The sequence below is a fragment of the Branchiostoma floridae genome, chromosome 16 (assembly GCF_000003815.2).
Source record: "Branchiostoma floridae strain S238N-H82 chromosome 16, Bfl_VNyyK, whole genome shotgun sequence".
NCBI lineage: Eukaryota > Metazoa > Chordata > Leptocardii > Amphioxiformes > Branchiostomatidae > Branchiostoma > Branchiostoma floridae.
The window spans coordinates 14013350-14038216 of record NC_049994.1 but is presented as its reverse complement, the minus strand read 5'-3'; the positions used below and the strand labels follow the sequence as shown (position 1 = coordinate 14038216).

The 24867-nt window shown below is 39.9% G+C and overlaps 1 protein-coding gene across 1 annotated transcript; it reads left to right on the top strand.

Annotated features, from left to right (window-relative positions):
- Nucleotides 1-1752: 1752 nt before the first annotated feature.
- Nucleotides 1753-24725, top strand: LOC118403652. Its single transcript, XM_035802425.1, has 13 exons — nucleotides 1753-2040; nucleotides 3741-3818; nucleotides 6798-6866; nucleotides 7174-7254; nucleotides 7422-7492; nucleotides 7697-7844; nucleotides 8129-8325; nucleotides 8829-8988; nucleotides 9591-9628; nucleotides 9761-10141; nucleotides 19042-19158; nucleotides 19848-20016; nucleotides 20440-24725. The coding sequence occupies exons 2-13, from the start codon at nucleotides 3758-3760 to the stop codon at nucleotides 20880-20882; spliced, it is 1935 nt and encodes a 644-aa protein (XP_035658318.1). The 5' UTR covers nucleotides 1753-2040; nucleotides 3741-3757; the 3' UTR covers nucleotides 20883-24725.
- Nucleotides 24726-24867: the final 142 nt, after the last annotated feature.

Here is a 24867-nt window from a genome sequence, read left to right as displayed (position 1 = left end):
AGTGTGAAAACCGCGAAAATAAAACCACAGCGAACATATCAAGATTTACAGTACATTGACAGTTTGAGATCTCCACCCTCTTTATGTTAGAGGAATGGAAACAAAACGAGATGTCAGTACAGGCTCTCTATGACGACAAAAAAGACAAAAATAATCATATTGCATACTTGTGCAAGATGGATGAAATTGGGCGAAAACCCCACCCAATATTCAACCTGTTAAATCGTAACAGCAAAAACAAATGTCACTATGACTGGCTGGCTGGGGAATATGATCGCTAAGACATCTTGTGCGAGGAAATGAAATTCTACTCTTCACTTTATTCCTTTGATGATATTAAGTTTAAAAAAAGAATGTAACATCCTTTCCTGTAAGGAAGCATACCTACTTTAACTAAGCAACAGTCTGAAGTACGTAAATGCATTTAAGTTCGCGGGGATTTAATTTCGCGGTAGCGGGGAAAATGACTTTTCGCGGTGGATTTAATTTCGCGGTAACACCATCGACTGCGATCTAATACCTTTATAGAAAAATGTTCGCGGTGGATTTAAGTTCGCGGTAAAGTGGTCGCCGCGAAAACCGCGAACATTAATCCACCGCGAACATGTCTGCATTTACAGTATGTCAAGATGGAATAAACGAAAAAGAGCTTTGGGTGGCAGTTTGAACTTTTAATTTAGGGAAATCAGCAGGGGCTCATGGGATTATAAGGATTTTTTTATTTATTAAAACAGCCTATTTTGGATTAAGGACAACTTGCAGAAACACAAGAAAGATGGGATTATCTCTTTTGAAACAAGATGCAATGGGAAAGAAAAACTTTCAAGTAGTTGGCGACCTCTTACAGAATACTAGTAGTTACTGTTCGTGGGTGGCATGTTATGCCCGGTTTACAAATCGGTGGTACCTACGTCCTGTCTTCTTGAAAGAAAAGTGAGGTTTTGGCATGGTTCCTGCTGCCCTACCTGTCATGCATTACAATTCCTGTTTTGGCAATTATAAAGGCATGACAGACAAGATGGATATCAGGATATCAGTCAGGCGAGCAGGACGCCGTGTTTCCCGTGTGCCAGAGGTATGCCCGTTGTTTTGTCAGGTTTGGTTTGGTGTTACGTTCTTGCGCATGCGTTCCATGCCTTGCTTTGGTATAAGATTGATATTGCACAAATATGTGAATATGGTTTTACACTCGTAATCTACAAGCAGATCCTACGGTGGCAAAAGATAGCTTCAAAACTGTCCAAGGAGTGTAGCCAGCCAAGGGGTGTACATTTGCCTGTCCCCGCTACTCTTCTTCCTCGCAACCGACTGGCCAATGAAGAACACCCTCCAAGACAAAAGAATAGGCATTCAGTGGACAATTAAAACCATCCTAACACCAAGATCTAGCTTATGCAGATGATCTAGGCCTCTTCATAAGTAGGCATGCTGATGCCCAATGAAAAAACAGCAAATATCAACTGAATATGAAAACACTTTCGGACTCGAGCTCCATAGGATCCCATAGGAGAGACCAAAGTATTGCAAAAAAGAACAATACAGATAACAACCCCATTGTGGTAGATTGTGTGGCAGAGGCTATAGCGCTAAGAAATTCACTTATTTAGGTAGCAAAGTAACTGGTGATGTTGACTGCACCAAAGAAGTGTATACATGACTCAGCAAAGCCAACCAAGCATTTTCCATCCTCAGGCCAGTATAGAAAACCACAAACATACAGGCTCGCGTGATGACTACCTGAATAGCGTAAAGAACACGTTTCTCTAGAAGTCAGACCGCATCCTGACTTCTACGAAATGTTTTGAATATTTACACCCCTTGAACCTCCTCCATACGACTTTCAACCAACCCAGAGCGAGTGGAGTTGACATGAAAGTCGTCTGACAAGGATACGAATGTTATTTTTAGATGACTGACAGGAGAAAACGGTATAAAACGGCCCGCGTTCCCCGCGCCTTCAGACAGCCGACCCGGGAGGAACAGGTGGTGGTGAGAGCAGGATCAACAAACTTCTGGTGTCACACACTTGGCGAGATTTCGGTGGGTCTGAGTTTAACTTTTTCTAGTCTTTTAAACTCTTATGGACAGGGGCTTGCTTTCTGACATGAAGTTGCATTTGATGTTCTTTATCAAACTTGATGTAACTTGTCAACGTCGCTGTTTTGAGTTTGAGTTTAAGTCATGATCAACTGACGGTGAAGTTTGGATGTGCATGTACATGCAATGTCTCCGTCAGATTTCTCAAATAAAATCGAGCAAGAGCGTAGGCACACTGGTGTCAGATTAATATGTTTTCCGATCCCAATTAGGATCTACATTCTGATGTACGATTTTTCGGCAAGCCTAATAAAGCATTCGTCACACATAGAATATTGCTATCAGCGAGCTCTAAAGAGTCATTTACGTGGGGAGTACGGCCAGTGTCTGCTTGAACACCGATAGCTCCTTAGCCTCCACTTCCATTTTTAGCGCCCGGTGTACGTATATGTTTGTATTCATCGTTTTTTTGGGTTGCGCAAAGCTCGTAAACTGGTTGTCCGTAGCCCGCCCGAGCAGCGGCCTGCAGTTGCTTGACATTCTGCAATCCATTGCCCTCACCTCTTATTTTTTTGTATCTTTTGTTCTCGATCAAAGCAAGTTTTCTACAACTCTGTGTCCAAGAACCATGCCGTGCGCAACGTTGCCATGCCCAGACGTGGAAAGTTGGCAGGCCGGGCATTTGGACTGTCATGCAGGGTACACCGCGTGTCCACCGATGGGGTTTGCCGTTTTTATTCTGATCGATAAAGCGTGATTCATTTTCGTCGGTGGAGACTGCCAATCTGGTATGATCGTCATATCAGATCTCTTGTTTTTATTCAAGTCTCAATTTACTTTGTTTCACAATGATACGGTGTTACCTGCGCCTATTCAAGGATCTACCGTCCGATGTACGATTTTCGCCAGGCATGGTAAAGTAGCCGTCACGCATAAAGAATGGAGGTGTCAGCGAGCTCTTAACAATCCTATACGGAGAACGGTCGGTGTCTGCTTGCCGCTAGCTGCACTTCTCGGTCGATATAAGACTATGTTCGTTCTAGACCGTCGAAACCTACTCCAGATTCAGCGTTTTTGAGGTCGATCGTGCAAAGCTCGTAAACTGGTTGCCCGTAACCCGCCCGGGAAGCGGCCTACAGTTGATCGATATTCTGCAATTCTTTGCCATCTCCTTCTTCTTCGTCGTCTTTTATTCTCAATTCATCTCAATTCCTCCGGACAAAGTTACCAGGCGACCCCGCGTTACCCAGGTCCTCTTGTTCCAGTTACCCTGGCCACCAGACCTTTTTAAAGCTAGGGCCAGCAGAGAACCTGTTCGGCAGCTTAGGCAGGTCTTCCCGAGGACTTCAGATATGCTCTCCGATAATTTGCCATGCAAGAAGAGCTTGAACTGCCCTTGCATGACAAATCACCGGAGTGCTTATCTTCGGTCCTCGGGAAGACTGCCTTGGCTGCCGAACAGAATCTCTGCCGACCCTGGCGAGAAGTCTTGTTTCCAGGGGGCCAGATTTGCTACCCCGACCGGCAGCCGGTTTCTTGGTCCGGCCAAGACAGTCGGCCCGCAGATCTATTTTAGCGCTTCGGGGAGTTTTAGCCCTGCGAAAAGCATCAAAATTACATAAGCTATTTCTAAGGAATGACCCAAGCTTACTTCATCTAAGTGCAAACATGAGCAAAAATTTGCCGTTCCTTTTTTTTTTCAGGGAGAAGAAAACTCATCATGAGGGTCCTCTGTGCCATCTTCCTCGGAAGCACGCTCCTTCTCACTGTCAGCAGTGCAGGTGAGCTACTAATTAATCATTGATGGCAATTATCTTTATTATACATCCATACCCCAACATGGGCCAAATGCATTGTATTACATAACTAAAGTCTCAAGCAAGCAAGTGTAGTTTTTTGACGTTATTGTAGTTTTCAGATAACATAATTTATATCGTGACAATTTCGTCTTTTGTTAAACATGCGTACTTACGGTCCAGTTGAAGTGCACTTACACGAGATGTATCTGTCTATGGTGAACATTATAAAACAAAATGTGGTTCATTTTGTACATACATGTTGCCTCAAAATGCACATATTGTGTCCTTAAGAGGAAGACTGGCTGTATCTACCAGCTTCAATTTGCAGTGGGTGATCGCTAATCCTTAGTTTAGTCAATGCTCGGCGATGATTGAAATCTTGTATATCTATATGTCCAGTTATGTGCAAGGTGAACTTTGCTCTAGTCTCCAACTTATTTCCTTCTCTTTCTACCACGAAAGTTCTATTCTGAGTACAGATGTTGAAGAAAGTTGTCTCTTAGTCTTTGTTTTAGTTCAGATTGAGCATTTAATGTATTTAGGTGTTTTTAAGCGGAAGATAGGCAAAATCGGACTCCTCGAGGATTTTTTCCTTTTTTTTTAGTTTTTAATACCCCCTCAAGCATAATTGTGATATTGGATTATGGTATTTTACATTGCTGTAGTACAAATGCTTCATGTATTGAAAGCTATATCTCGGTATTTCTCACTGATCGTTTATAACATGAATACATTCTACTGTACATTTCTATCCACATGCGGTATCTGCCTATACTGGCCTAATTTTGCCCGTGTGGTGAGGCACTCACCTAGGATTGATGCACAGAAATTTAGCTGTGCTTCACTAGTAGAGAATTGTCATTAAGCCCAATCTTGCCCCATACCTATGTACCCTACGGTAATGTGCCTTTTGCAGGCTACATTGGCTTGTTGATACTAGGACAATGTCGTGAGCATAAAATAAACTAGATAATTCGGTTGTGTTTAGTTGGGGGTTGCAGTCATTTCGTTTGCTGGATCGATGATGTATATATGACCAGCAGTATTATATTTGCAAGTTTATGCACTGGCTATGGAATGGTTGTACAGACCTTAAATACTATCGAATAATGTTCCAGATATACCCGTTGACAAAAGTTTGTGTAGCAGTCCTTCCTGCCAGATGGAGTCCAATGCTTTTGAAAGTGTTGTTTTCGTCGAGAAAACTTTAAAATAACATTTTGTTTAATATCAAGTTGTTTGTGGACCATCCAAAACTGTCAAGGATACTATGATTGATTGGTAATGTTAATTTGGGCTCCGCATGGGGGATATGAAAATGAATCATGCTGATTTTACACAGTTTTATTGTTGCTTTCTGATGTGATTAAGCCGGTACCTTCGTAAATCACTTCCTATATACCTACTATGTCGTGCACAACGAAAAGGCTCTGCATGGGGGTTACCAGGACTACAGGCACAAATGCGATACCATTCAATACACAGGGCACATGGATGGAGAACTCCTTCATACTTACTTACTTATCCTCTTCATCCCATGTGGGACATAAGGCTGTCATAAGTTTCCTCCACTGGGGTCTGTTCTGTGCTAGAGGCTGAGCAGCATCCCAGGGGATCCCAATGGCCGCTAGGTCTTTAGCCACAGTACGTCTTCATGTAGTTTTAGGACGTCCCCGTTTTCTCTTCCCCTCAGGGGCCCAATGTAGAGCAACTTTGGGAATATGGTCATCCGACATCCGCAGAACATGGCCCAACCATTTCAGTCTTCTGATGGCAATTTCAGTAGACAACTGTCTTGTGTTTGTTTTTCTTTACAGTTCTTCATTACTGATCTTATTTGGCCAGTAGATGTTTCATATTCTACGCAGACAACTATTGTGGAATACATCAATTTTCTTCATGTCTGACTTTGTAACTCTCCAGCACTCAGAGCCATACAGAAGGACGGACTTTACATTGCTGTTATACAGTCTGAGCTTGGTTTCCAGGCTAAATGATTTGGATTTCCAAATAACACGGAGGCGACTGAAGGAACCTCTAGCTTTGCCAAGTCGGGCCTGGAACTCCTTCATACATATTGAAAATTATAGAGAAAAGAAGACCACAACAAAGGTCAATATTAAAGCTATTTTGGGATGGACACGTGAAGTACAATGTACAATATGTCAATTACGTAATACCCTACAAGTACAATACAGGTACTGCTGTAGACAAACTGCAGTATATCAATGGTATGCCGGACTATTCTTCCATCACTTCAAGGCCATGTTCTGGGAACTGATGCGAGCATGCGAATAAAAGAATGGCCTAAGAAGTTGATTTCATCGTTAAATCAGGTGACAGGTTGACAGGATGACAAAACACTTCGTTCTTTCACACCTTCTTGTTTGACCTTGGAATTGACGTTGGCATTCCAAGACATTGGTATACCGTTTGCCAATTTGTTTGCAATCTACGGTATGTTCGCTCATTTTGTAGCTGCTTTGTATGATATACAGTATGGTAAATTTCCCGACTACTTCTACATCTCCGCGACTCAACCTCTGCTTGGAGAGTATCCTTACCCCACTCTGTTAACAAGAAGATATATTTACAATTCTTTCGGAGCTTCGTAGCAAGTCTTGTCAAATCATTTGTTTCCTTCCTTTGAATCCTATTGTTTTTTTCCTGCCTCTATCTCATTCGCAAGGATTGTCGGATCCACCTTGTTTCTTTTAGCGCACTCTCCGCCCCATCAACATATTTAGCATAAATGTAGTTTAATTTGTTTATTGATGTTGACATGTTTTGAATGCAATTTGGTTGTAACAATTATAAATGTATTAAGTAATGCGTTTTGTAAAAATAATTTCATTATCAACTGGACCTGTCATGTTAACTACTACTTGTGTTTATCATAAACTGATTGTGAAAATCACATGTCTTTGATCATATGAAATCTATCATATATAATTTTTGTAGCTGTCAGTGACGACATAAAGGCAGATGTGGCCGAGAATGCGGACGCCAGCCTTCTCCAGTTACTGAAAGGTACATGTAACTTATGGAAGGATTATAATAAATCAGATACCATCTTGCCTGGATATAGGCTAATCATTCCTATTTTTTAAGCTCTTTTGAAGCAGGCGTCGATCTTTTCTAGTATCAGAATAAGTTCGCTGTCCGGTCCGTGCTTGTTGTTCACAGCATGGTTTGGTGCTTAGTTATTGGAACATGCTGTTGTTAGTAGGCCCAATGTCATCTCACTTGTTTCTGCCACCCTCAACTTGAATGGTAACCTCAACTTGTACAGCAACTCGTATTCTGAATACAAAACTTTCGAACTTATGTTCTCCAGAAGTAACAGCAGACAGCAGCACACAGCAAGGAGCTTCCGATGAAGTTGGGAGCATTCTTGATGATCTTCGGGAAATAGCAGGTAACGTTAATTATCAAGTTTCTATGTATGTTTCAACAATAACTTCGTAGACTTGCGATGGTTTTAATGAAGTGTTGAAAAGTTTGAAATTTGAAGTAATAGCAAATTGGTCTTCGAATTGTGAGTGTTATAATAAATTGCAATGTGGCACTTGTTCTCTGTTGCAGAAGAAAACGACCTTGTTCCTATGGAAACTGATGACGGAACTAACATGACGAAAGGTTGTGAGGGGCATCAGGTACATATAATACATGTAATAGAATATAGACAAATCTCTCCAGCCGAAGGGTATTGTTGTTGATATCTAAGTGACTGACTCTGATGATAATCAATTTATCAGCACGATCAGGGAATGACACGTACTTACAGTTTGTTGTTGAGATAATGGCTTATCCCCAAGTAACATTCCTTTCCGTTCTAAGTTAGTTAAGTTTTCTTGCAGGACGGAGATCAGTGGGGCACGCCTGAGCATGAGAACTGTTACTGCCACGGACAGCACCGTTTCTGCTATCGTGCTGACGATGAATGTGTTTTTGAGAGTGTCCGTGACTCCAATGGTCTCTGGGATTGTCCTGATGGGTGGTCATCAGGTGACGATAATCATATGATTGTGTGTAATGGTTTAGGTCACATGAACCTAAGTTTAATGGTTTCTGTTGTTTTCGGAGGCAACGCAAGAAACATGCTCGTTGGCTTCAAATCGCAATGATAAATAGGCATGTTAAGAGTATATATAGTTCAACACTGCATTATCCTTATTTTTATTTGTACATCAATTTACAACCTAACTAGTTGTTTTCCATGGTGTTGTGAACCATGGGCAATGATCTCTGTTCTGTCCGATGGGTTAGAATACAGTGATGTCTTTTTGTAGAAGACGAAAACGGCCTTGACCTTGAGGGAACTGACCTTGAGGGAACTGACCTTGAGGGAACTGACCTTGAGGGAACTGACCTTGAGGGAACTGAAGACGCAGCAGAGGCTCCTCTTATTGCAGAAGAAGAAAGGGGTCTTGCCCGCGGGGTAGCAGATGACATACTTATCAAGACGAAGGGTTGTCAAGACCATCAGGTAATTAATTAAACATGTATTAATTCCCAGTAAAAGTCAGCGGTAGTCAACAACATGGTAGAAAGACAATGCAAATGCATCTATGCACGATGCAGTGCATCGTTTTTGTATTTTTTTTTTTACTAGAGGATGCACTGGACACTGAATTAGGGCATCTGAGCTTTTTGTTGTAAACTACTATTATATCATGCAATTTGCACGTTAGGTCTAAATCATGTCAAATGTATTTGAAACTGGCTGCTATCCAGCTTTTTCAAGCTTGGCACTACGTTTTTGTATCGTTCTCAATCATGTAGGCGACATAATTGGACAAAATGTCGTTTCGATTCGTCTGATAATTGCACCTGGCACAGTATTGAGATGTGCGGTCCGAAAGTGATGGACAGAACTCCTCAGAACTATGGAGAAAAAAAATCATGACTAAAGCTAGGATGCTGGGAAGAGGCCTTCGCCCAAGACGATTGCCTTTGCCTGAGAGTTAAGACAAAATTTTCTTCCTGCAGGTTGGAGACCAGTGGGGTACGCCTGATCATGACAACTGCATCTGTCAAGGTTCAGACCGCCTCTGCTATCATGTTGACTGCCTCCCTGGTTCTAAGATTGTCAGTGACTCCAACGGCCCCTGGTACTGTGATGCTGGTCTCTCCAAAAAAGACATAACAGGTAAAACTAATGCAAAATATATTATGTAATGTTATTGCTGAAGATCATGGTTTCTCTTTTCTCATATTTAGTACAAGAAACATGTTGAAAAGTTTTTGAGGATACTGCACGTTTATATGGATCAATACCGTACAAGAAGGTAACGTTACATGTTGGAAGGATTGTAGTATTATGCATTTTTGCAAGTGGTCAGACTTACAGGAGAGGAAATAATGCTTTGATACAGACGACACATTGTTAGATTCACATGTATCGACTTCTGATGTATTGTTGTAATGCCTTTCTCTTCTTCATCATTTGCTTTCCATATTGGATGACTTAATGAAATACTTTCATATTCTCTATTCTTCCCGTCACTAGTAAAAGATGTTGATGGACTTTTGCCACCGCACATTAATGATCATTAATGTTTCGGACGTGGAAAATCATATCCAACTTTTCTCAATATGCAAAATGCAATAAATAGACTAGACGAATGTTGATTTAAAAATCATAAAGATCCTTAGCTAAATTGACGCTATACGTTACCTCACTGTAGTCCATAATCATGGTAATGACATTCTGCGGTCGCAGAGTAATAACGTTCTGTCTTTGCATTCCAGGATCCGCTCTAGTGATGCGGAACAGCGAAAACTTTAAGGTAATTATCTAATATATATTCTTTCGTAATCAATTAAAACTTTCAAAGTGCATTCATGTTGATCTACCATGTGTTTTTCATGAGCCCCAAACCTCCAATATTATGTGATGCTTTCATCTCTCTTTGTTGCAGCGGGAGCCTTTAACTCTTGCAGCTGTAGCTACAGCCGCAGCCACCGGACTCGGCGTTGTTGCAGACGTACTTGGAGTAGTCGGGTTCATCTTTGACCGCGTGGAGTCTGCACAAACAACGGCACAGCTTAATGAAATACAAGATCAGATTCGCGCGCTAGACACGAAGGTAAACGAGTTGACACAAAGCGTCAGTGACTTACAGTTGGGGCAACAATACCTTCAGCAAGTCATCCTGTACGGCCGCGATGAGCGACGGCTAAATAACATGCTGGACACTCTCGCTAACATGCAAGTCAGCAACGGACAGTACACAGCAGCGTACAATACCGTAGCCTGGGCAGACAGCGTCCTGAGCTTTGGTTCCGATGGGGTTCGGGAGGTAGGCGCACTTTTCATTTATTAGATCAATCAGTCAGAAGAAGAATTTCCTGGCTTTATTAGTTGTGTTTGATTCGCCTGAATGAGAAATATATGATTTACCTCTCTAAAGACTTTTCATAACATATTTGCATGCCAACGTATTTACAGCTCATGCTTACACAGCATGTTGTGTTTTATTGAGGTTTTTAGGTATTTATATTTCAGCCATACATAGTATGGTGAAATATATTGTATTCGTAATTATATTTCAGCCATACATAGTATGGTGAAATATATTGTATTCGTAATGTTTCTTTCTTTCTTTCTTTCTTTCTTTCTCCTGTCAAATCTTCAAAGTGATTCATCTCCGCCGTTCCTGGACCGAATGACCTGAAATTCAGCACAGGGGTAGAGTGGGCCAATACCTTGATGCTTTTTTCCCATTTTTTTCATATCTGCCTCTAAAATGATTTTATTGAGATTTTTTGGTCAATTTTAGACCAAAACTGTATATTTTGGCCCCTGTACCCTGGTATTACAACCAAATGAGCTGAAATTTGACATAGATGTGCCTTGATAATGCCCCCATATAAATTCGATAACACTTTTGGTGTACAGTACAACAAAATGCTTTTTTTTGCGATTTTTTGACCAATTTTTGACCAAAAAAGGACACTTTTGGCCCCTGTACCCTGGTATTACAACCAAATGAGCTGAAATTTGACAGAGATGTGCCTTGATAATGCCCCCATATAAATTCAATAACACTTTTGGTGTACAGTACAACAAAATGCTTATTTTTGCGATTTTTTTTACCAATTTTTGACCAAAAAAGGACACTTTTGGCTCCTGTACCTTGGTATTGCAACCGAATGAGCTGAAATTTGACACAGATGTGCCTTGATAATCCCTTCATATAAATTCAATAACACTTTTGGTGTACAACGCAACAAAATGCTTATTTTTGCGATTTTTGGCCAATTTTTGACCAAAAAAGGACACTTTTGGCTCCTGTACCCTGGTATTACAATTAAATGACCTGAAATTTGGTATAGATAGGCATTAGATACTTGGTAACAAGATTCAAGTAAAATTTTTGACATAAACAACTTTAAAATGATTAATTTTGGCACTTTTCTGAGGGGAAATTTGTTTTCTTTTGGCATGGTATCAATCTTTTGGCGTCCTGACGCGACCTTCCGTGACCCCGCACAGAGCCACACCTGTGCGCGTCAGCCGGAGAGTTAATTGAATCAAAGACCTAGCCAATCAGCGAAGAGGAGGCCAAAGGCTAATTAATATTCTTAAGCGGGGCCTCATGATCCCGTATATAGCAGTGTTCCCGCCAGGGGGAGCGAAGCCCGCTTAAGGCTCTCGCATTTTAGACTATTCAGAAGGCTTTATATTGTATCAGTTCTTAGGGGCATATCTATGATAATCGCAGCAGTCACTTAACTTCTCTTCAGGAGTTTAGCGTAACACTATTTCAGGTCAAACCGTCAAAGGCAACTAAAAACAAACTTTAACGTTACTGAGTTCAACAGTACTTATAACTTGTTATCCAAAGTTGAAACGCTAGCGATGGTATTTTCGCTGCGCTGTTAGCTCCGTGCGACTGTTGTTGACGGTCTTATAACGGTATATTTTGCACCCCTGTACCCTGGTATGAGTAACATTCGGTATAGATAGTTGGTAAAATGATCCAAGTAAAATTTTTGGCATAAAGTACTGTAAAAGGCTTAATTACAGCACTATTTTTAGGGGAAATTGGTTTTCTTTCGTTCTCCATGCCATGACCTTTCGGACGTTCACCCCACAGAGCCGACATCTGCACCTGCGTCTAGCCGGCAGGAAGAGTTAATTCAATTAATGGCTCAGCCAATCAGCGAAGAGGAAAGCGAAGGCTAATTAATATTCATAAGCGGGACCACACAATACGTTAACTTGAAGACTCAGGCCGTACAGACTTCTCGCCAGGATTTTTTCAAAGCGTCGGACAGGGGTCCGGGGGCCGCCGACTGTCCCTGGCGGGGTCCAGGGGCAGGGCCACTGTGGGGGGGACCCAGGTGGGCGAAGCCCCCCCGGAAGCTCTTGCATTTTAGACTATTGAGAAGGCTTCTTTTATCAGTTTTTTTAGGGCCATATCTACGATAATCGTAGCAGTCACTTACTTCTCTTCAGCAGTTTGACTTTAAAATATTTCGGGTCAAAGCTTCAAAGACAACTAAAACCTCATAAACAACAAACTTTACTTAGCTCAAAAGTATACAAAAATATTGTACGGGTTGCCATCCTTAGTTGAAGCGCTTATTTATAGCGCTAGTATCTTCGCTGCGCCGTTAGCCGCCGTGCGACTTTTGTTGACGGTCTGATATCCCTACGTCGCCGCCTCGCTGATATTCCCATGGATATGTTTCAAGAAAAATACTCAGCAAAAAACGCTGTTCTGCGTCAAATTCTATTCTATAAAACATGTGGGACTCAGTGTTACAGTCTAGATATTTTGTAGAAGCACCGCTGTAGGAAAGAAGGTCCAAGCAATGTAAAACATCACGTAGCATGAAGTTCGCTGTCAACTGGCACACAGCACATGACTGTTTGAAACTCTAAGTCTAATCAACAGCCGTGTTTGATTGATAGCCGGCGGTCCTTTGATGAAGTCGGCGAAAGGTGCGTTAGTTAGAAAATCTGCGTTTAGTTTTGATACGTAATTATAAGTTAGACAGTGGCAAGAATGATTATTTTCTCATCAATATTTCTCTTCAGAATTATTTGAACTTAATTGTACATCTAAACAATTGGCTTACCTGTGCAATGTTTATATGATTAATGATCAGTGTACTGAAATCATGTGTAACGTATGGCTCCTAGTCAATAGATCAGCATTTTCTCTATAGTGACCACTTGTCTATAGTGGCCACATTTCTATCACTGGACTGGAACTTGCGAAAACTGCTGTATTTTCTCCAGAGCAAATGTATGTGTTCCTAGTGCTGTTGTTGTTTGACATAAACTTTGAACATTTAAATTGTAAGTAACTTTAAACTGCCAGAGTTTCAGCCCAATAAAACACTCTCAGCGCCAGGGTATGAACAGACTGACCAGACAGACGAAAATAAATCCTCGAACAAGGTTCAATCGTATCTTCCGGGTCTGGCAGGAAGTTGTTAAACTAAAATAAGAATAGGCTCGATGGCTGATTGCATACAAAGTAAAACAGTTTAACAGTTTTACAGCTTGAAGAAAACAACGCTCCTACAGTACCTGCACCTGCTTGATAATTATTAAATCGTATGCCCTACTTGAATAAAAAAAGTTCACTGCAATAATAAATGTACCCACATCACAAGGAGCTTATACTTTTTTAAACTTACACCTAGTTATCGTACTGGAAATTGTTAATGACATTACATGAAGTCATTCAACAATTTTCAGTCATGATGAAAATTTTCTGAATGGAAGGTGTGATTATTGTCATTTTCTGAAAAATAGAAGCAAGCTCTGTTTTTACCTGGAATCAATTCACAATACCAGTCCACTTTGGGGGATAATGTACTGTTAAGAGGATGTTCCATTTTTGCGCAGGGGTGATTTGGAACAGTCCAATGTTGCGTGGGAAGGGGTATGGCTGAAATATGCTGTATTTGCTCTTAAGCAAATGTCGGCCTTTCTAGTGTTTCTTTCTTTCTTCTTTCTTTCTCCTGTCAAATCTTCAAAGTGATTCATCTCCCCCGTTCCTGGACCGAATGACCTGAAATTTGGCACAGCGGTAGAATGGGCCAATACCTTGATGCTTTTTTCTCAGTTTTTTCATATCTGCCTCTAAAATGATTTTATTGAGATTTTTTTGGTCAATTTTAGACCAAAACTGTATATTTTGGCCCCTGTACCCTAATATTACAACCAAATGAGCTGAAATTTGACAGAGATGTGCATTGATAATGCCCCCATATAAATTCGATAACACTTTTGGTGTACAGTACAACAAAATGCTTATTTTTGCGATTTTTTGACCAATTTTTGACCAAAAAAGGACACTTTTGGCCCCTGTACCCTGGTATTACAACCAAATGAGCTAAAATTTGACAGAGATGTGCCTTGATAATGCCCCCATATAAATTCAATAACACTTTTGGTGTACAGTACAACAAAATGCTTATTTTTGCGATTTTTTTTACCAATTTTTGACCAAAAAAGGACACTTTTGGCTCCTGTACCTTGGTATTGCAACCGAATGAGCTGAAATTTGACACAGACGTGCCTTGATAATACCTTCATATAAATTCAATAACACTTTTGGTGTACAGTGCAACAAAAGGCTTATTTTTTGCGATTTTTGGCCAATTTTTGACCAAAAAAGACACTTTTGGCTCCTGTACCCTGGTATTACAATTAAATGACCTGAAATTTGGTATAGATAGGCATTAGATACTTGGTAACAAGATTCAAGTAAAATTTTTGACATAAACAACTTTAAAATGATTAATTTTGGCACTTTTCTGAGGGGAAATTTGTTTTCTTTTGGCCTCCTGACGTGACCTTCCGTGACCCCGCACAGAGCCACACCTGTGCGCGTCAGCCGGAGAGTTAATTGAATCAAAGACCTAGCCAATCAGCGAAGAGGAGGCCAAAGGCTAATTAATATTCATAAGCGGGGCCTCATGATCCCGTATATAGCAGTGTTCCCGCCAGGGGGAGCGAAGCCTGCCTAAGGCTCTTGCATTTTACACTATTCAGAAGGCTTTATATTGTATCAGTTCTTAGGGGCATATCTATGATAATCGCAGCAGTCACTTAACTTCTCTTCAGGAGTTTAGCGTAACACTATTTCAGGTCAAACCGTCAAAGGCAACTAAAAACAAACTTTAACGTTACTGAGTTCAACAGTACTTATAACTTGTTATCCGAAGTTGAAACGCTAGCGATGGTATTTTCGCTGCGCTGTTAGCTCCGTGCGACTGTTGTTGACGGTCTTATAACGGTATATTTTGCACCCCTGTACCCTGGTATGAGTAAAATTTGGTATAGATAGGCATAAGATAGTTGGTAAAATGATCCAAGTAAAATTTTTGGCTTAAAGTACTGTAAAAGGCTTAATTACAGCACTTTTTTTAGGGGAAATTGGTTTTCTTTCGTTCTCCATGCCATGATCTTTCGGACGTTCACCCCACAGAGCCGACATCTGCACCTGCGTCTAGCCGGCAGGAAGAGTTAATTCAATTAATGGTTCAGCCAATCAGCGAAGAGGAAAGCGAAGGCTAATTAATATTCATAAGCGGGACACAATACGTTAACTTGAAGACTCCGGCCGTACAGACTTCTCGCCAGGATTTTTTCAAAGCGTCGGACAGGGGTCCGGGGGGCCGCCGAATGTCCCTGGCGGGGTCCAGGGGCAGGGCCACTGTGAAGCTCTTGCATTTTAGACTATTGAGAAGGCTTCTTTTATCAGTTTTTTTAGGGCCATATCTACGATAATCGTAGCAGTCACTTACTTCTCTTCAGCAGTTTGACTTTAAAATATTTCGGGTCAAAGCTTCAAAGACAACTAAAACCTCATAAACAACAAACTTTACTTAGCTCAACAGTATACAAAAATATTGTACGGGTTGCCATCCTTAGTTGAAGCGCTTATTTATAGCGCTAGTATCTTCGATGCGCCGTTAGCCGCCGTGCGACTTTTGTTGACGGTCTGATATCCCTACGTCGCCGCCTCGCTGATATTCCCACGAACATGTTTCAAGAAAAATACCCAGCAAAAAACGCTGTTCTGCGTCAAATTCTATTCTATAAAACATGTGGGACTCAGTGTTACAGTCTAAATATTTTGTAGAAGCACCGCTGTAGGAAAGAAGGTCCAAGCAATGTAAAACATCACGTAGCATGAAGTTCGCTGTCAACTGGCACACAGCACATGGCTGTTTGAAACTCTAAGTCTAATCAACAGCCGTGTTTGATTGATAGCCGGCGGTCCTTTGATGAAGTCGGCGAAAGGTGCGTTAGTTAGAAAATCTGCGTTTAGTTTTGATACGTAATTATAAGTTAGACAGTGGCGAGAATGATTATTTTCTCATCAATATTTCTGTTCAGAATTATTTGAACTTAATTGTACATCTAAACAATTGGCTTACCTGTGCAATGTTTATATGATTAATGATCATGTGAAACGTATGGCTCCTAGTCAATAGATCAGCATTTTCTCTATAGTGACCACCTGTCTATAGTGGCCACATTTCCTAGTGCTGTTGTTGTTTGACATAAACTTTGAACATTTAAATTGTAAGTAACTTTAAACTGCCAGAGTTTCAGCCCAATAAAACACTCTCAGCGCCAGCCTCGAGGGTATGAACAGACTGACCAGACAGACGAAAATAAATCCTCGAACAAGGTTCAATCGTATCTTCCGGGTCTGGCAGGAAGTTGTTAAACTAAAATAATAATAGGCTCGATGGCTGATTGCATACAAAGTAAAACAGTTTAACAGTTTTACAGCTTGAAGAAAACAAACGCTCCTACAGTACCTGCACCTGCTTGATAATTATTAAATCGTATGCCCTACTTGAATAAAAAAAGTTCACTGCAATAATGAATGTACCCACATCACAAGGAGCTTATACTTTTTTAAACTTACACCTAGTTATCGTACTGAAAATTGTTAATGACATTACATGAAGTCATTCAACAATTTTCAGTCAGGATGAAAATTTTCTGAATGGAAGGTGTGATTATTGTCATTTTCTGAAAAATAGAAGCAAGCTCTGTTTTTACCTGGAATCAATTCACAATACCAGTCCACTTTGGGGGATAATGTACTGTTAAGAGGATGTTCCATTTTTGCGCAGGGGTGATTTGGAACAGTCCAATGTTGCGTGGGAAGGGGTATGGCTGAAATATGCTGTATTTGCTCTTAAGCAAATGTCGGCCTTTCTAGTTTAATGATATTTTCTTCTTTGGCAATGGTAACTAGAGTTCCATGACCTCATACCTTCGTCAAATGGTTTGAATCTTTTCGAGTGAAGTATTTATAAATTTTTTCCATTCGATTATGCAAGTAAGGTCCTGATTCCCATAACTTCTCTCTGTTGGTCATCCTCTCTATCCAATAGGTACAAGTCCAAACTATGAAAGTCTTATTGTAGCAGAGAAGGCCATGTTAGTGTTTCCTCAATAATTATGTAAATATTAAACTAATTTGCATGATTTATGTCTAATAATGTACACCTTCACTAAGCTTCATAATGTTGTATGAAACTCTCATCATTTACCACTGTAGAATTATTATGTTTTCTTATTAATTATGCAAATAAGGTCGTCATTTGCATAATTGATATCTATCGACATTTCTCTCTTTCTCAGTTACACATGTGACAAGTTTGAAAGTCCTATCATTGAATGCAGTTGATTTATAACTTTCCCCATTAATTATGCAAATTAGCTGTTGATTTAGATAATCATTATCTCATTGTGTAAGTCATCACAGGCTATCTACATACCAAAAATGAAGACAATCCGTCAACACGTTCTCTAGTTATTCTTGCCCAAAGTTTGAAAGGAAATCGGTGCCTGCAGTTCAAAAAAGCCGCTAGAGGGTCCAAACGTACAGCACTTACTCTCTGCCCCAAAGGTCGTGATGAAGAATAGATATTCAGATGGAATATTTAAAAATTGCAAAATATATCTGGATAAGTTCCCTAAAGAGTCATGTGTCGTATATATCATGATTCATCCACTATCTCCCACAAGAGACTGAGACTGGGAAGACAAGTGTACCTGTATACGAATGAATATCTATAACTATATGTAAGGATACTAAGAAAAGCTTCTGTAAGACCAGTGGCTGGGAGGTCCCACACACCGTGAGAAATCAAAACACAGACCCCATTTCTTAATCTCCAGGCAGATTTACCGGTGCAATAAGACATTGTTCTCAAACGCTAAGACAGTATCTAAGCCGGCCAAAAGTCCCGGTGGCATTTTATCCACCTGGAGAATAGATTATCCCTTTCCTGTTAAGGATTGGGTTGTAAATTTGCTTGTAGATAGCCTCCTTAGTTCTGCATTCGACATAGCAAGACTCTTGGTCCAGGATGTCAGTTCATTTGGGGTTGAAGTAGTGTCCTTTGTTCTAAGTGGTGGTAAATGGTTGAGACCTAGCCGCTCGTGCTGACCCTGCACTGTTGTTTGTATCTTCGCCTGAATTGTGCCTGAGATTTGAATATGGTTTGAAATTTGTGGCTCAAGCTTAACTGAAAGATCCACCCGATGTTTTTATACACCTGGGACGAATGAGATAGTGATGTTCGCTTTCTTCTATTCTCATTAATGAACGGTTTGCATTCAGTTTTTTTAGACTCGTCAAGAGAGCTGAGCCAGACAGCTTTATTGAAAGTTCCACATTTGATAAAAGCATCACGTAACGCTAGTTCACCTTTATTCATTGGGTAACCTATATTCGTTGCTTTTAAAAACAGGGTATTTGAGGATATCATGTCGATGGATGTTGGTTTTAAATTGCACTGTTTTCAGGATATTGCAGTTCATCATCAACTTGATGTGCCTAAATACCCTGTTTTGACAAACAACGGATATAGGTTACCCAGCAGATAAAGGTCAACTGACGTTACATGTCTATGTTCATTCGTCCTAGCTTGTCTGATACATCTGCTCGGTTAAAACGAGAGTTTTTATCATTGGAAGTTAGTGGGATATGGTATAAATCAAACACTAGGTATTTGTCTGTGTGGACTGGTTTTCGATATCGATGCACTTCAAAGTAAAAGTTTCCATCCTATTCCAACATGACTTTAGAGTACAAAAAAGGAGTGTTGGGATGGATAGATGACAACATAAAATTCACCCTGAATACCAGTCAGGACAACAAGACTTACCATGGTTTCTTCAGCTTTTGTTGTGTGTTTTCAGGTATTGAACAATCTGTTGAATATGGTGAAGCCACAGTCATCACTCTTCGCCGGAAAATCTCTCTTTGAAATCTATCATCAACAACTGCAAGGGAACCTCGTTGAGTACAGAGAGAAGGTAACTATTCTCTGCTTTGCTTTTTTCACTCTATCATTTTTACGGTGTGAAATTGCAATGCAGATCCGAAGAAAAAAAATGAACTATGTGGCAAACAGAGACTATGCTAATATTTTCAGACAATCCGTACCAATTTGGCTGCTTGTTTTGTGATATTTTCAAGTGGTACTAAATGTGAATCATTTTGTGTAAAAAGTACTTTTTACATCCTGCTATCTCATTTCCAGGAGCGCCTAATTAAGTATATGATTTCGATTTCTCTCACCTACATGCATTGATACGTCTAAGAACTTCATAGCATTTAATTATGCTACACTTGCATGCAGAGCTTGTGTTTGGTATATATTCTATAACTTATTACAAATGAATAGCAGGTTGTAAAATTTAGAGGTTTGAAAATATACAATGGTTTGGATTTCATCTGCCAATAATATTACGGATTGATGACCCACACGATGTATTTACTGTGAGATAACCTTGTCAGTTATTTGCAACCACCAAATAAACCAGCCAAATGAATAGTTCAGAGGTTATAGGTCCCTTACGGGCGTTATGTCACCATAAACACATCGGGGCAGGTCATAAATGGCATCATATGGCCAATTGAAACTGGTACTGACATTGTTGAAAAGTGGAAATCACATCATTCTGTGTGAAATAGCTCATCATTGATGATTCCTAACACACAGATGCCACGGAAAGTCACGCAGGTCTATTCGCTAATTGGAGGTGGATACGCTGTCTGGATTACAGCCCTCCGAATCAAGGGACGTACAGGTGAAATTCCGGCCAAGAAAGACGAGGCAGTACAAGCACTTAACAGTTTGACACCAAGCCTGGAAAAGTACTTTGTCTATGGTAAGTTTTGATGGCCCCCAATGGTTTTTGATAATCTGACTGGCGTTAGTTCGGCTTATGTGTTTAGTATTGAATGATAAATCCCCATCAACTCCTTGTAATATGATCATGAGGTGAAGTAAAGTGTTTAGTGTGGAATTTCTTGTAATATGATCATATATTCATTCAACCTGTTCTGGGAAAGTAAAATATGTATTATTTTACTTTACAGTAAACGTACACCCCGTTAGTCTTTGTTATTTTGTTATTGAAGAAATGTTTCGAAATCATTGCTTTCAATGTTCTTGGAATTAATGACAACTCTAAAGATCTGTTTATGTGTAAAGATCTAAACGCTGGAATAGACTATACTGAAATATGTTTTGGCTTGCCAACTGTTTTCAGAGAATCTAATACTTAGTTATCCCCCATGTTCTGGTATAGGTACTTGTCCCTCTGGCTGGAACCGGCATGCCAGGACGTGCTACAAAGCGTTTACCCTTTCCAAGACCTGGGTTGATGCTTCCGCACACTGCAGCAACCAGGGGCGAGGCGGGATGTTGGCAATGGCAAAAGACAGCGGCACCAACAGCTTCCTCATCAACCTCAAGAATGCTGCAAGTACTGCATCGGGGTTCTGGTTTGGGCTGAATGATAGGGCATCAGAAGGTAGCTATAAGTGGCCTGATGGTTCCTATCTTGGGTCTTACAAATACTGGTCACCAGTCGAGCCAAACAATGGGGGAAAGAATTGGTGGGGCACTCCCCTGGGTAACGAAGATTGTGTGGAGTTTTTCAGGAAAGGGTGGAGAAACAGCAACTGGAACGATGTTAACTGTGGACAAAGACGATACTTCCTCTGTGAAAGGAAACCAAATGGTGAGTAAACGTCTTCAATCAGATACAAGGGGCTGATTCTGGTGATAGTTGAATTTCCAGAACTTTTTTCTATGTACTTGCTACATATAAAAGTCAAATACGCAAAACTCAGAATGATTCCAACAAGCTTATCATGATTGTAATATCATACCACAGCTAAACATTGGAAGTTTTGTTTAATTCGCACTTACTGCAACAAGCAATTAGATCATGTTATGAATGGCGACTTACCTAAATACTATAATTGAAAATCATCACCAGGTGTAACATTTTACACGTACGTAGCTTTATAGATAACTTCTATTCATGTGGTTTTCATTGTCGTCATTTCAGGACTCTAAGTGCCCAGCAAACCGTCCTGAAGTGATTCCTGCCCTTGATGCAAATGGATTATCCTTTTTTTTACTACCACTTCATATCAACTTTCACTTACATATTGGCATTTAGTAATCTCTTTGTTTCTTCCAACCAATTGCAGCTATTCAAATTCTCCTTTTTAATTCCCAAATTGAAATGCCAGCCCATGAGTCAAGTATCAGGTACTGATGGGTAAGAATTTTTAAAATAATGATCAGGAATCACATTCAAGTAAACGCAGATCTTGAAAACATTTCTATTGGAACTGGAAAAAACGGGGAGGTTAACCCTTTAGTACTTACACAGAATGACTTAGAGCCATGAGAAAGTGTTCAGGAAACTCTCCTTTGAACTATAACTGAACTATAATAATTACACTGATACATTGTTCAAATCTAAGCCGACTTCCTTTAACTTAAACCCTACCCTTGCAAAACGTTGTTCTGGAATCAATTTGAAACTGGAAAAAAGACTCTTGAAGGCAAACTCTTAAGAGCCTTGGGGGTGTGTTCAGGAAACTCTCCTTTGTGCAATGACTAATCAAACCTAATCCGTTTGTAGACCTGCCCATATTCAGATGTTGAAAATATTTCTCTCGAAACACGAAAACTTTAATCTGAACTCTGCTGCAAAAAATAACTGTTACAATGTGCAAAGACTGTAATCAGCAGGACCCAACCTACTGCTCAAATCTAAACCGTTTCCTTAGACCTGTCCATCTTTAGATGTTGAAAATATTTGTCTTGAAACACCAAAAGACTTAAATGTCAGAACTCGACTGCACTCGTATAACAACTGTGATTTGAACTTCACAGTGCAAACATAAAACTGTTTGAGAGCCTCGAGAGTGTGTTCAGGACATTCTCCTTTGTAGGAAAGAACTGTCTTGAAACTCGAAAAAAATTGTCACAGTGATTTGAACTTCTGCCTTGAGAAACTCTCATTTGTACAATGTGTAAAGATTATGTTGCGTGGCACACAGCCCTTGAAAACTCTTTAGCTTCAGCCATTATTTCATCCTTGAATATGATCGATGTCACGCATGTATCAAATGGTTGAAGGTTTTGCCAACTAAATCTTATAACAACATTCGGATTGCGAGTTCACTTCACGTTTTTGAAGGCAACAAGATAGCATCATGATTTCTTCACTCCGTGCTAATATATGCATGTGAACTAGATCATATAACCTGTGACGTATGTCACAGTTTTTTTACATTTTATCATCGCTTAACTAGATGCAAGCACACAATGTCCTTCTGATGACAAAAATCGTACCAAGGTTACTTGATGAAAAGTCGACAACATTCAGTTTGTGGGTTTTCCTGAACTTCTGGAAGGCAGGGAATTTAGAAATTGTGATTTTGTTACAGAGGTAGACGCTGTGCAGATAAGAAATGCATATGTAGGACTCCGCTTTTTTCATTTTATTCTTAACTAATCAGCTACGGGCACACAATGTCCTTCTGATGACAGAACTCATACCAAGATTACTTGGTGAAAACCTGGCAACACTCAAATCATTGGTTTTCTTCATGTATGGAAAGCTGCAAGTTTAGGAATGGTGGTTCTGTCAAAGAAGTAGACGCTGTGTCGATAGGATAGTGACTTTAGTTTTTCAATTTAATCATAGCTTAATTAGATACAGGCACACAATGTCCTTCTGATGACCAGAATCATACCAAGATTACTTGGTGAAAAATTGACAACACTCAGTTTGTGAGTATTCCTAGTTTTCTGGAAGGCAGCAAGTTTAAGAATGGTGATTTCGTCAAAAGAGGTAGACGCTGTGCAGATAGGAGATACATATGTAGGATAAGTTTCTTCGTTTTATTTTTATGTAATCAGATACTGGCGCACAATGTCCTTCTGATGACAGAAATCATACCAAGATTACTTGGTGAAAAACTGGCAACACTCAGATCATTGGTTTCTTTCAATGTATGGAAAGCTACAAGGAATGTTGATTCTGTTAAAGAAGTAGACGCTGTGCCGATAGGATAGTGACTTAAGTATTTCAATTTAATCATAGCTTAATTAGATACAAGCATGCACACAATGTCCCTCTGATGACAGAAATCATACCAAGTGTACTTGGTGAAAAACTGACAACACTCAGTTTGTGAGCTCTCCTAGCTTTTTGGAAAGCTATAAGTTTTAGAAATTCTGATTATGTCAAAGAGGTAGACGCTGTGCTGTAGAGTACGCATATCTAGGTTAACATAATGACTATAGACTGATTTACTTAACATGTAACGTAGCTTGCACAGTCAACTTGTTTGATACTTGTTCTGCAACATCCTCAGACACACCATCCTAAAATGTGGGTACTACATTGATTGATGAAGAGAAAATTCTGACCTGTAGCGCTAACAGTCATTATAAATTCTTACAAGTTCTTGTTGAAAACAGGTTGACTGTGCAGCAATGGTCACAATGGTAATGCCATGAAGATCCTTATCTCCAATCAGTTGTGTGGCTCTGTGTTGTTTGCCTTTTTGATAGTGGATTGTGGGTAAGGTCAAAGGTAAATCGTTGATATAAAAACAAATATCCAGCAGTCGAGGAAAAAACTGTATTCGACTAGAAATTTATACATATAAAAATGTGCAAGTCAAACCAAACCCATACATCTTCAACTTAATCCTCATACTTAACTTCACAACAAGGGAAATTTGATTTATTTCTATATAATGAAAAAAACAGGGATGGCTTGAATTTCAACAGCGTTGGCACTGAACCCATTTACCCCAAAACAGAAAATATTTTGAAAACATTAGATCATGATAACTGCAGGGCAGAATGAGATAAATTTGAGGCCAATGCTGTGGTTACCTAATAAGACAGATATTTTGTCCACCACATCAGTCTCGTACTATGTGCTGAGTTGTTTACAAAAGGAACTTCTTGGTGTTTATCATTGAGACCCATGCTAAGATTTTGCTACTTTGTTTTTCATATATATCCGGATATCCATAAGTAACGTTAATAAGATAGACCCCAGTTCTGTGCAGTTAAAAAATCTAACACTGCAAAATGAAAGAACGTTTCTTGCAGTATTCAAATGCACTGTACATCAATGACGTCAGCAGATTTGTAAGATCATGTTATCAGTAGATGGATGGAAGGAGGAGATATTGAAGAACCTTAATTTGTGACATGTGAAAACATCCTATTTGTGGTAGCAAAGCACGTGGATGTGTCATCCATTATCACAAGTATGTGACTGGCTTGATTAAGCGATGACGCAAAGATTGTGGTGATAAAGATCATGAACTATGGGCTGGTTTGTTCCAGTCACAGAGGAATTACATAATGAAGACCAAGTAATTATAAAACAAGGAAGTCTGTAAGCAAGTAACAACCAAGCAGCTCCCAGCACTTTTACATGTACATCTGCTGTATTTCATTGAGACTGGTGATGTTAAGGAAACAAATTACTTTGTTGTACTTTTATTTTGGAAATTCTGCATTAAAGTAAAATGCTTCTGGCTATCGCGTGTCTATGATTTTATTGGTTGTGTGTCAGTGTGAGAGTTGTGTGGTGTAGTGTGTTGGCACGAGATGCAGATATAGATAGGATAAATTATAGCCAAAAGTTTTTTTCTTGTGGAAATAGTACATACAAGCCAGGATA